Below are 13,622 nucleotides of genomic sequence, written 5' to 3' on the forward strand. Positions count from 1 at the left end.
AAGAGAAGTGAAGAAGAGAGTGCAGGCAGAGTGGAGAAGAGTGTCAGGAGTGATTTGATTTGTGACAGATGGGTATCAGCAAGAGTGAAAGGGAAGGACTAGAGGACGGTAGTGAGACCAGCTATGGTATATGGGCTGGAGACGGTGGCACAGGAGACAGAGCTGGAGGTGGCAGAGTTAAAGATGCTAAGATTTGCATTGGGTGTGACGAGGATGGACGGGATTAGAAATGAGGACATTTGAGGGTCAGCTCAGGTGGGATGGTTGGGAGACAAAGTCATAGAGGACAGATTGAGTTGGTTTGGACATGTGCAGAGGAGAGATGCTGGGTATATTGGGAGAAGGGTGCTAAGGATAGAGCTGCCAGGGAAGAGGAGAAGAGGAAGGCCTAAGAGAAGGTTTATGGATGTGGTGAGAGAGGACATGCAGGTGATGGGTGTAAGAGAAGAAGATGCAGAGGACAGAAAGATATGGAAGATGATGATCCGCTGTGGCAACCCCTAACGGAAGCAGCCAAAAGAGGAATTTTGTTCTGTGTTTTGTCTCCCTCTCTCACTTGTATGTGGCCTATTTATATACCCCTAGGCTTTTTGGTAGGCCGTAACAACATTAACAAGACACACAGATTCATAATTTGGCATATGACGTTTGGCCATCAATTACAATGAATGATACATTCCAGCTATTCAAAGGAATTGATGGCAGGGTGGGGAATCAGGTGTAATAAGGGGGGCAAACAAAAAAAAAAAACTGCACATCACTCAACAGCACCAATGTCTGCTTTCACAAGATTCTGCATTTATATTATTGCTCATGCAATTTAAAATATAAACTTCATGGCGCTTCAAGAATTTCACTAGGAATTCATAATGGGTGAGCCAATATCATAAAAACCACACAATACTCCAAAACAACTGAGTGGATGTTCATGAAATTGTGCATCTATACTCACCGGCCACTTTATTAGGTACGCCTGTTCAACTGCTTGTTAAGGCGGTGTTTCCCAACCTCCGTCCTGGGGACCCCCTGTGGCTGTAGGTGTTTGTTCCAATCAGATTCCTAATCAGTGACAACACCTGATCACACAGATCTCATTTAAGTAGCTGGGATTATTTATCTTTTATTCTCCATTCAGAAAAGAACAGCAGTATGATTTTTACATTTAGAAATATTTCTGCTTTTGCTATAAATTAAAATGTTTAACTCTCTTTTGTTGATTTCATTCTATTTTCCCCTTTCTCTGTATCTTATTAATGACAATTAAAAATGAGCAGAGGAGACACACTGACAAAGAACATGGAATAATCAAAGGCTGCAACTACTTTAGAGTCAGACCCACTAATTAGTAAATAATGGATCAGTTCAACAATTAGAACACCTAGAAAAGTAGAATGAAAATCAAGATGAAAATATTGTTAAAAAGAAAAACAATACATTATTCCCATATAATTGCTTGGTACATTTTTATCTATCTATCCATCTATATACAGTACAGGCTAAAAGTTTGGACACACCTCCTCATTCAATGTGTTTTCTTTATTTTCATGACCATTTACATTGGTAGATTCTCACTGAAGGCATCAAAACTGTGAATGAACACATGTGGAGTTATGTACTTAACAAAAAAAGGTGAAATAACTGAAAACATGTTTTATATTCTAGTTTCTTCAAAACAGCCACCCTTTGCTCTGATTACTGCTTTGCACACTCTTGGCATTCTCTCGATGAGCTTCAACAGGTAGTCACCTGAAATGATTTTCACTTCACACGTGTGCCTCATCAGGTTATTTAGTGGAATTTCTTGCTTTATCAATGGGGTTGGAACCAGCAGTTGTGTTGTGCAAAAGTCAGGTTAGTTGGACGATCATTTATTTTTCAACAGGACAATGACCCCAAACACACCTCCAGGCTGTGTAAGGGCTATCTGACCAAGAAGGAGAGTGATGGAGTGCTGTAAGGGGTCATGAAAATAAAGAATACACATTGAATGAGGAGGTGTGTCCAAACCTTTGGCCTGTACTATATATATATATATATATATATATATATATATATATATATATATATACATATATATATATATATATATACATATACATACACTAGGGGGCTTCACTCGACCACCCCGTGTTTGGTTTACCAGATAAATAATTAAAAGAGATTTTTATTTTCATGGGAATAGTTACATATGCATTATTTTCACTTTTACTTTAAAAAGTTTTGTAAAAACAATACCTGTCCTTTATTTCAGGCCCTGGGCGTGGTTGCATCTCTTTCTCGCAGGACGTACAATGCTGCTCGTGTTGTGAAGGGGGTGTGGCTGAACACACGCGAAGGAGATGCGTTCGGATCATCTGCTGTCTTTCTGCTGCTGTCGAGCTGCCTGTTCTGCTTGTCACGCTGCCCAATCATTACCAAGCCTGTACAGCAGCTGTCCTCTTGCCACTTTGCGTCTCTGCCGCTCACGTCGTGGGGGGTGGGGGGTTTGGTTGGCTGAACGCACGCAAGGAGAAGCGGTTGGATCATCTGCTGGCTTTCTACTGCTGGCGAGCTGCGTGTTTGCTTGTTGTTGTTTTAAGAGGTGGGAGCAAGTTAATGCGTCTCTTGCAGGACTTCACATAGTCTTCCGAGAAGATCATGTCTCGTTCTCCCTAGTCTCCCTCCCCAAGATTTTTTTTATATAGATATACAGTGGGATGCAAATGTTTGGGCAACCTTGTTAATAGTCATTTTCCTGTATAAATCGTTGGTTGTTACGATAAGAAATGTCAGTTAAATCTATCAAATAGGAGGCACACACAGTGATATTTGAGAAGTGAAATGAAGTTTATTGGATTTACAGAAAGTGTGCAATAATTGTTCAAACAAAATCAGGCAGGTGCATAAATTTGGGCACCGTTGTCATTTTATTGATTCCAAAACTTTTAGAACTAACTATTGGAACTCCAATTGGTTTGGTAAGCTCAGTGACCCCTGACCTACATACACAGGTGAATCCGAGTATTTAAGGGGGTCAATTGTAAGTTTCCCTCCTCCTTTAATTTTCTCTGAAGAGTAGCAACATGGGGGTCACAAAACAACTCTCAAATGACCTGAAGACAAAGATTGTTCACCATCATGGTTTAGGGGAAGGATACAGAAAGCCGTCCCAGAGATTGAAGCTGTCTGTTTCCACAGTTAGGAACATATTGAGGAAATGGAAGACCACAGGCTCAGTTCAAGTTAAGGCTCGAAGTGGCAGACCAAGAAAGATTTCGGATAGACAGAAGCGAATGGTGAGAACAGTCAGAGTCAACCCACAGACCAGCACCAAAGACCTACAACATCATCTTGCAGCAGATGGAGTCACTGTGCATCGTTCAACCATTCGGCGCACTTTACACAAGGAGATGCTGTATGCGAGAGTGATGAAGAGGAAGCACAAACAGAGCCGCTTGAGGTCTGCTCAAGCACATTTGGACAAGCCAGCTTCATTTTGGAATAAGGTGCTGTGGACTGATGAAACTAAAATGGAGTTATTTGGGTATAACAAGACATTCCAAGAACACCACCTGCTACCTACAGTAAAATATGGTGGTGGTTCCATCATGCTGTGGGGCTGTGTGGCCAGTGCAGGGACTGGGAATCTTGTCAAAGTTGAGGGACGCATGGATTCCACTCAGTATCAGCAGATTCTGGAGACCAATGTCCAGGAATCAGTGACAAAGCTGAAGCTGCGCCCACCGGGGCTGGATCTTTCAACAAGACAACGACCAAACACTGCTCAAAATCCACTAAGGCATTCATGCAGAGGAACAAGTACAACGTTCTGGAATGGCCATCTCAGTCCCCAGACCTGAATAGAATTGAAAATCTGTGGTGTGAGTTAAAGAGAGCTGTCCATGCTCGGAAGCCATCAAACCTGAATGAACTCGAGATGTTTTGTAAAGAGGAATGGTCCAAAATACCTTCAAGCACAATCCAGACTCTCATTGGAACCTACAGGAAGCGTTTAGAGGCTGGAATTTCTGCAAAAGGCGGATCTACTAAATATTAATTTCATTTCTTTTTTGTGGTGCCCAAATTTATGCACCTGCCTGATTTTGTTTGAACAATTATTGCACACTTTCTGTAAATCCAATAAACTTCATTTCACTTCTCAAATATCACTGTGTGTGTCTCCTATATGATATATTTAACTGACATTTTTTATCGTAACAACCAACGATTTATACAGGAAAATAATGACTATTAACAAGGTTGCCCAAACTTTTGCATCCCACTGTATATATTTAACCAAACTTAGTTTTATAATTTTTATATTGTTCCCAAAACACAGAACTTGGAAAATAACACATCACTTAATTAGCCCAAGAGTCCAATTAAAAACAGAAGCTGGTTGGAACAAAAACCTGCAGCCAGAGGGGTTCCCCAGGACCGAGGTTGGGCAGCACTGTGTTAAAGCAAGCCAATCACATGGCAGCAACTCAATGCATTTCGGCATGTAGACCTTGTCGAGACCACCTGCTGAAATTCAAACTGAGCCTCAGAATGGGGAAGAAAGGTTAGTGAAGTGACTTTGAATATAATATACTGTGATTTTCATAGAGAATAGTCTGAAAAATGGAAAACATCCAGTTAGCATCAGTTGCCTGGGCGAAAATGCTTTGTTGATGCCAGAAGTGAGAGGAAAATGGCCAGATTTGCTCAGGCTGATAGAAAGGCAACAGTAACTCAAATAAGCAGTCGTTACAAGTGAGGTATGCAGAAGAGGATCTCTGAACACACAACACATCAAACCTTGGAAGCAGGTGGGCTACAGCAGCAGGAGACCACATCAGATGCCACTCCTGTCAGCTAAGAACAGGCAACTGAGGCAATAATTCACACAGACTCACCAAATTTGGACAACTGAAGATTAGAAAAAGGTTACCTAGTCTGATGAGTCTCGATTTCTGCTGTGACACTTGTATGGTAGGGTCAGAATGTGTCATTAACAACATGAAAGCATGGATCCATCCTGCTTTGTATCAATGGCTCAGGCTGGTGGTGTAATGGTGTGGGGGATATTTTCTTGGTACACTTTGGCCCCCTTACTACCAACTGAGTATTGTTTAAATGCCACAGCCTACCTGAGTATTGTTGCTGACCATGTCCATCCCTTTATGACCGCAGTGTACCCATGATGGCTGCTTCCAACAGGATGACACACCATGTCACAAAGCTCAAAACATATCAAACACAAGAGTGAGTTCACTAGACGGAAATGGCCTTCACAGTCACCAGATCTCAATCCAGTACTAGCACCTTTGGGATGTGGTGGAATGGGAGATTCGCATCATGGATGTGCAGCTGACAATGTCAATATGGATGAAAATCCCTGAGGAATGTTTCCAGCACCTTGTTGAATCAATGCCATGAAGAAATATGGCAGTTCTGAAGGCAAAAGAGGATCCAGCACGGTACTAGCAAGTTGTACTTAATAAAATGGCCGTGAGTGTAAATTACACTACAGTTGACCCAGATTATCATATACAGTTTACGGCGTTTCAAAAGTTTAATCATGAATTGGGGCTCAAAAGAGGGACCAGCACAAAAACTGGTAGTTTGGCCCAGCTTACATGTTGTATACATAACTCAGTTATTCAACAAGGCATCCAGTTTATTAACGTGGAATTAAACAGCTATTCCTGAAACCAGGAAATATGAAATACAAACAAGTAGTGTTCATAGTGGCAACCCAGAAAGCAGTTTGGGTAATTATGGTATCCAATCAGACACAAAAAGAACACATTTTCAGCTTAAAAGAGCATATAAATTGACAATGAGGTAGTGGTGACAATGGATTGGACATTGGCATTTCATCCTGTGATAACAAAAGGGCTAACACTTTTTTTCCGGGGATGGTTGAGAAACACAAATTCTTTCTTACCTTAAACAACACAGAAATACAAGGGCAACACCGTGAAGCACATTGATTATCACAAGTAATTAATTCAAGCAAAGCAACCCAAAAAGGACTAGTGAGGGGATGTACATCAGTTAGGAGGAACAAACCAAAATATTTCCAAATAAAGTGAGGAATTGATCTTCAGATTCAGGAAACATTTGGTTGCATTTATTCCAGCCAAAGGAGGTAACACCAGAAATTGACCTAAAAGTTTACAAATATCTTCCAAAAAACAAAAATAAAAACCTGCAAAAGATGGATCAACATGTTGAAAAGGACAAGAAAAAGCACATTCTGTGTTTGTTGAAAACTGATTCTGAGGGTTTAGACGAAGATCAATTCACATTCAGGTCAAATTATTGCAAAAATTCTACAATTGAATGAGAGTAAATGAGGCCTACTTTCTGGATATCTGGGAGGAAAAAAAAAACTTTACTGAGCTGTTCTCATTTAAAAACATATCTACTGAATACAAACACTTCATTGAACCTATCATGTCAGCACCTTTACAAATAATTAAAATTATAAAGTCAGCAGCACAACCTGCTGGAATTTAGAAACAATCACATTAACGTTCCAATTAAGATGGATAGGGGCAAATGTGTTTGTTACAAACATACCAAAGAAAAAGATTTAAGTCTCTTTGAATAACTTAAAACTTCATTCAAATGTAGAAAACAAAAGTCACAGCTGCAGATTTCATCTGAGCATTTCAGTTTAGAGAAGCACAGTGCGTTCTCAAGGGTAACAGTGCAGAAAGCAGGTCTGTCAGTACCCTCTTCAAAAGACAGGATGTGGTCTGTTAAAGAATGGTAAACAAGTCAACTCCATACGGTTAAACAAGACACTGGTATAAAGCTGCGCAAATAATTTTCTTTTCACCGTAAGTCAAGGCAGAAAAACAGTGGTGGGAAGGGGGTCAAATACAGGTGATTCAACTTGACGTGTGGCACCTGCCCCACTTACAAAGATATAAAAGAAATGGCCACTAATCTTCTTTTCACAATATGAAAATATCCAAGGGTTGCTTCTTAGTTCAACCCCGATTCCCTTTCCTCTCCTCAGGAAGAGTCTTGATCCATGCTGCATCCCAAAGCTTCAATATCGTCACTAATGACTGAAATCATACGGTCCCACTCATCTGCTTCTGAGGGCACAGATTGGTCATCAGAACCCCCTGCTCCCCCATTCCCATTGGTAGTGGAGTTGGAGGTGGTGCTCATTGTCCTTTTATACCTCCCAAAACTGTCTGTGATGATTCCTCTGCCATCTTTTACACCAATTGTTTCCAAAAAGTTTTCAAAGTGTTGGCTGTCCTTCTCTGGGATAAATGGCCTGAGCCCTGATGTGGTGAAAAGAGGAAGAAAAAAAAAAAAAAAAGTGTTACTTCACAAAGAGATTAGAACTCTTATTATTACTATGTATTATTGGGCTGACGCTTTTATCCAAGGTGACTTACAAAATATTCAATTCCTTCCGTTTTTTCCAGTTTGAGCAGAGTCAGGTAGGGCGACAGGACCCTGCACAGCCTCGCAGTAAGGACAACCAGTGTTCATGTCCCAGGTCCGATGTGCATGGTGTTTGCATGTTCTTGCCATGTCTGCACTGTCTAAAGACAAGCAGGTTAGGCGTGTGTTTGGCATGTGGGTGTCTGTGCTTGCCCTGCAATGGACTGGTGCCCTATCCAGGCTTTGTTTATGATTTGTGCCTCTTAAGCAGGTAACAGAATGACATGAGCACAGGTAGATGAAGTGACTTGCTCATGGTCACACAGCGCAAATAGCGGGATCTGAACCCACAACCTCGGGGTTTGAAGGCCAATGTCTTAACCACCACGTCACACTGCCTCCCTAAATACACACAAAAATATGTAACTAATTAACAGAATTAGTACAAGTAGTAATAAGGTTTAATTCCCACATTCTAGAAGAGGACATGTCCTTGTTCCCAGAATGCCCTTGCTCACACTTTCTTGCTAACTTTTTACTTCTTTTACTCATTTTTGCACACTGCTTCAACGAAAAGAACACCTTATTAATGTAAACCCCTAAATACTTTTCAGTTTGAATTATGTGTGATACAATCGCCCATCTTGTATTTACAACACTGGTCTGGACAAACAAAATGTATTTTATAGATTTAGGTGTGCCAAATCCATTTCAAAAACTGGAATTTTTCTACCACAAAACATTTCCACAAAATATTAGATTCAGTAAAAACATCATTTTGTTTTATTGCAGTAGTATATTTCTGGCTCATAATAGTGTATGAAGTATATTTTAGGCTGAAAAAATTGCAGATTTTAACCAATTCTCAATGTTAATTGATTAATCAAGCATTTGCTACATTTTTTCCTCTCGGTGTATTCCTTCATATTATTAAGGAATGTATACTTAAAAGGTTAGAAAGATGCCTTTTTACTGCCTGGAAGATAGAAAGATGTTGTTTAAATGATTTTTTAGAGAAATATGCAAGGACGGGTCGATCCATCCATAGTCTTGACCAGGTAACAGGTAAGCAAACAGTAAAAAAAAAAAAAAAAATCGCCTTATTTTATTGAGAAATACAAAAATAAAAAGTGTCAAAGTTATCTTGAGAATACAAAGGCAGAAAACAATGAGGACCTAGCTGAGGAGCTTCTCTCCTCCCAACACTTGAGTGCAACATATCTTAAAAAATGTAATTCCAGCACTGTGCGTTTGATTCCTCTGACACCTCTCGAGACAGAAAGTAGACCATGGAGGTGGTCTCTGATGAAAATGGGGTTAATTTCCACCAGGACATCACTGAAATAGAGGGACACTATACAAGAAAGTGGAGTGAATCTATGTTAGCACACATCTCGCTCCAACCTATATTTCAGAATGTCTTTCACCTTACACTCCAAATCATAACCTTAGATTTTCAAATGAGTGTCCACTTAAAAGAAGAGGCGAGTTGGCCTTCTGCTGTTATGCACCTAAAATCTGGAATAGCTGACCGGTAGGAATTTGCCAGGCTAATACAGTGGAGCACTTTAAAAAACTGCTAAAAACAGATTAGTTTAACATGACTTTCTCATAGCTTCATTTTAGTGTAACCCTGATACTCTGTATATGCATTTAATTATCATTTTTGTTCATGGTGGCTCCGTAATCCATATGAACCCCTACTTTCTCTTCTGTTCTTTTTCTGGTTTTCTGTGGTTGCGATCTGCATCACCATCACCTGATCAAAGCGCCGTGATGTCCCTACATTGATATATTAAAGGCCAGAAGTTCACATGACCGTCATCATCAAGTTCTTCCATGTGAAGCCTGAAAACCATGAGGACTGATTGAGATCAGTGTTAGGTAGAATGCCTAGAGGGGGCTGGGTGCTCCAGCAGTCTGGAGTTTTTTTTTTTTTTTTCTTTTTTTCTGTCCTCCGTGGCCATCGGACCTTACTTTTATTCTATGTTAATTAGTGCTCCCTAATTGTATTTTCTTATTTATTTTGTCTTTTTTTCTCTTTCTTCATCTTGTAAAAGCACTTTGAGCAACATTATTTGTATGAAAATGTGCTATAGAAATAAATGTTGTTGTATCTGATACTGCAGCGGTTCCCAAACTGTGGTACGCGGAGTCTTTTCAGGTGGTAAGCATCGCGGTCCCTGAAATTTAATTTATCTGTGCAAAACCCTTTATGACAAGCCTGTTGTGAGCAAAAAAACAATGAAACTGTTTAAATACAATAATACGTGGATTCCCAAATTTAGTGTGGTGTGAAATTTCGTCATCTGAATAAATAAAACCTATTATTCGAATCAGTATTTACGCTACCATAATTCCGTTTCGCGGAAGTCAACTTCTACTTCTTCACTGTTTGAGTTTTTGGTCACTAGATGAAAGCACAACGCCGACACTATTTAGTCTTCGGTAACTCTGCCTCACAGAAACCGCTCGCGTTTGTTGTTATACGTGCACTGCCGCTGTATTGCATCATAGTCACTAGATCTAAGCACAAAGCCGATACCATTTCGTCTTCGGTAACTGTGTCACATACAGGCCGAAGGCAGGATTTAGTTTCGGGGCAGAATTTATCAATTTATGTACATGCACATATTTTTTTCATTACTTTTATGCATAATTTCTTCCAATTCTTTAATAACTTTTATTCAGATTTTGGGGTGGTTTAGACCTGAACTCCCCCCCCTTTCAACAAGGTGCAGGTGGTACGCAACCCAACTCACTTAACCTCAGGTGGTACTTGACGTCCAAAAGTTTGGGAGCCCCTGTGATACTGCACCATGAAACACCCTCAGAGGAAAGAAAACTACCGAATGACTACTTTTTGCAAATAACAATTATATTTAAGACAATTATATGTTTAAAATATAATTTAAGTCTACACTTTTTTAAAATATATTACTTTTTTCTCTAAAATAGCATTTATCATTTATAAACCTGGACTAAATAGTGTAATTCTGTTGCTGGCAGAGTTGCACTGAGCACCCTCAAATCTATTAAGACCACCTTTTAATAGGAGCGAAAATATTCTTTTTTTTTTGTTGACCAATGTAATGAATGCACCTTTTGCTTGTTTGCAGCACTCTGTATTCTCTACATTAAAACACATTTTTCCAAGTGTTCGCCAAGCTTTGAAAATTTTCCCCCAGTTTATTTCCCTTCTTCAGTATTTCACAGCCTTGAGGTGAGTCAAAGAAAGTGGAGGGAGACAAGTCACCATTAAGTGGTGGGGTTCTGACAAAAATGACTTGCATGCAAAAAATAACTTGTAAAATCCCTAATTGAAAAGCACGTCAGTTTCAACACCTACCTAATAAAAGAAACTTTCTGCTGTCACCATACAGTTGCCGCAGTTTGATGCAGAACTCATGGATAGAGAGCCCATTCCTGTACTCGTGAAGCAGCATTGCAAACTGCTGGATTTCTTGGGAGGAGAGCTTGGTTCGTAGCTGTAGACATAAAGTATTATTAATGCAAAGTTGTTCAGTGACCAGACTTTTTTAAAACTTCTTTGATACATTTGATTAGTTTATCCTTACGGTGGCAGAATTAACCCCCTTAGTGTTCCAAGCATATCATGTGGCAGTAGTAATAGGTAGATGCTGGTGTGCGCAATGTTTTTTTTTAACAGTTAATGGAGAATGATGGTTAATCAAAGTGACAGATAATCAAGATTTACGGTATTACAAATAAAAGCTTTAAAAGTTAACAAAATCTAGTTCAAGATAAAAGAATATCATCTTCCTTTAGAAGTGCCTTTTCTGATTTATTTTTTTTGGATTTACCAGACATTTTTTCCAATTTACATTATTCCTGGTGCTGTTTAAAGTTGGATAACTTTAAAAGAAAATACAACACTCACCAAAGCAAAAATCCTCTTAACTTCCTGTTTTTGAGTTAAAGAAAATGTGAAACTTTGATCTACTTTCTTAGTTTTTACAAGGATGTTGTGTGCTTTCATTCTCCTTTTATCTTCTTTCAGCCCCCTGTATGAAACTCTATTAATTTTGTATACTGTATATATAGTGGTGTGAAAAACTATTTGCCCCCTTCCTGATTTCTTATTCTTTTGCATGTTTGTCACACAAAATGTTTCTGATCATCAAACACATTTAACCATTAGTCAAATATAACACAAGTAAAAACAAAATGCAGTTTTTAAATGATGGTTTTTATTATTTAGGGAGAAAAAAAAATCCAAACCCACATGGCCCTGTGTGAAAAAGTAATTGCCCCCTGAACCTAATAACTGGTTGGGCCACCCTTAGCAGCAATAACTGCAATGAAGCATTTGCGATAACTTGCAATGAGTCTTTTACAGCGCTCTGGAGGAATTTTGGCGGAATTTTGGCCCACTCATCTTTGCAGAATTGTTGTAATTCAGCTTTATTTGAGGGTTTTCTAGCATGAAGCGCCTTTTTAAGGTCATGCCATAGCATCTCAATTGGATTCAGGTCAGGACTTTGACTAGGCCACTCCAAAGTCTTCATTTTGTTTTTCTTCAGCCATTCAGAGGTGGATTTGCTGGTGTGTTTTGGGTCATTGTCCTGTTGCAGCACCCAAGATCGCTTCAGCTTGAGTTGACGAACAGATGACCGGACATTCTCCTTCAGAATTTTTTGGTAGACAGTAGAATTCATGGTTCCATCTATCACAGCAAGCCATCCAGGTCCTGAAGCAGCAAAACAACCCCAGACCATCACACTACCACCACCATATTTTACTGTTGGTATGATGTTCTTTTTCTGAAATGCTGTGTTCCTTTTACGCCAGATGTAACGGGACATTTGCCTTCCAAAAGTTCAACTTTTGTCTCATCAGTCCACAAGGTATTTTCCCAAAAGTCTTGGCAATCATTGAGATGTTTCTTAGCAAAATTGAGACGAGCCCTAATGTTCTTTTTGCTTAACAGTGGATTGCGTCTTGGAAATCTGCCATGCAGGCCGTTTTTGCCCAGTCTCTTTCTTATGGTGGAGTCGTGAACACTGACCTTAATTGAGGCAAGTGAGGCCTGCAGTTCTTTAGACGTTGTCCTGGGGTCTTTTGTGACCTCTCGGATGAGTCGTCTCTGCGCTCTTGGGGTAATTTTGGTCGGCCGGTCACTCCTGGGAAGGTTCACCACTGTTCCATGTTTTTGCCATTTGTGGATAATGGCTCTCACTGTGGTTCGCTGGAGTCCCAAAGCTTTAGAAATGGCTTTATAACCTTTACCAGACTGATAGATCTCAATTACTTCTGTTCTCATTTAACCCTGAATTTCTTTGGATCTTGGCATGATGTCTAGCTTTTGAGGTGCTTTTGGTCTACTTCTCTGTGTCAGGCAGCTCCTGACAGTGATTTCTTGATTGAAACAGGTGTGGCAGTAATCAGGCCTGGGGGTGGCTACGGAAATTGAACTCAGGTGTGATACACCACAGTTAAAAAATAACCTAACAAGGGGGCAATTACTTTTTCACACAAGGCCATGTAGGTTTGGATTTTTATTCTCCCTAAATAATAAAAACCATCATTTAAAAACTGCATTTTGTGTTTACTTGTGTTATATTTGACTAATGGTTAAATGTGTTTGATGATCAGAGACATTTTGTGTGACAAACATGCAAAAGAATAAGAAATCAGGAAGGGGGCAAATAGTTTTTCACACCACTGTACTCCCTTCTTACCGTCATCATGTAGTCCTGGAGCAGCTCAGTGGCAGTGGTGCTCAGCTCACTCTCACTCACTGTTTTATTTTGTGGGGAAACCTGTGTGGAGGAGGAGGAGGATGGAGAATTTCCACCAGTGTCCAAGGAGCTTTGAAAAGAACTGTGAAATAAATAGTCTAAGTTTAGACAGTGTATTTCTGAAGATTAATCTTGTTAAACTAATAAGTACAACATTAACAGAGAGAGAGAGAGAGAGAGAGATTAGGAGCATGTGCTGATACAGCGCATAGCCGTAACTACCACATGACAAATCAACTCAGGATCCATGATTAACACTAGAAATTAACACTAGAAATAAACACGTAGATCCAGCCCAACTTAAATCCGTTCGCACCTATCCTTCAGACTCTTTTGTGTTGGGAATGTGTCGATAAGCACCAGCAGCAAGCAGCCTACTATAGCCTTGAATGAAAGCGCACTTGTTCTGACATATTTGTACCTTTTGTGAAAGTGCTTATTTGATATTTGGATTTCAGACTTCACACATTATACACTTCATGT

The 13,622-nt window shown here is 39.7% G+C and overlaps 1 protein-coding gene across 2 annotated transcripts in view; it reads right to left on the reverse strand.

The window, feature by feature from the left end:
* Positions 1–5,623: 5,623 nt before the first annotated feature.
* The window catches only part of ccm2 (CCM2 scaffold protein), a 136,241-nt gene continuing 128,242 nt past the window's right edge, over positions 5,624–13,622 (reverse strand). For both annotated transcript variants that reach the window (XM_039749457.1, XM_039749458.1), the window contains exons 8-10: positions 13,080–13,221; positions 10,727–10,865; positions 5,624–7,271 (exon numbers count right to left, since the gene is read on the reverse strand). In XM_039749457.1, the coding sequence (XP_039605391.1) occupies positions 6,991–7,271; positions 10,727–10,865; positions 13,080–13,221 (562 nt within the window). In that variant the 3' untranslated portion in view covers positions 5,624–6,990. The remainder of the gene's footprint in view (positions 7,272–10,726; positions 10,866–13,079; positions 13,222–13,622) is intronic.

This window comes from Polypterus senegalus, chromosome 3 (genome assembly GCF_016835505.1).
Source record: "Polypterus senegalus isolate Bchr_013 chromosome 3, ASM1683550v1, whole genome shotgun sequence".
In the NCBI taxonomy this organism is placed as follows: Eukaryota; Metazoa; Chordata; class Cladistia; order Polypteriformes; family Polypteridae; genus Polypterus; species Polypterus senegalus.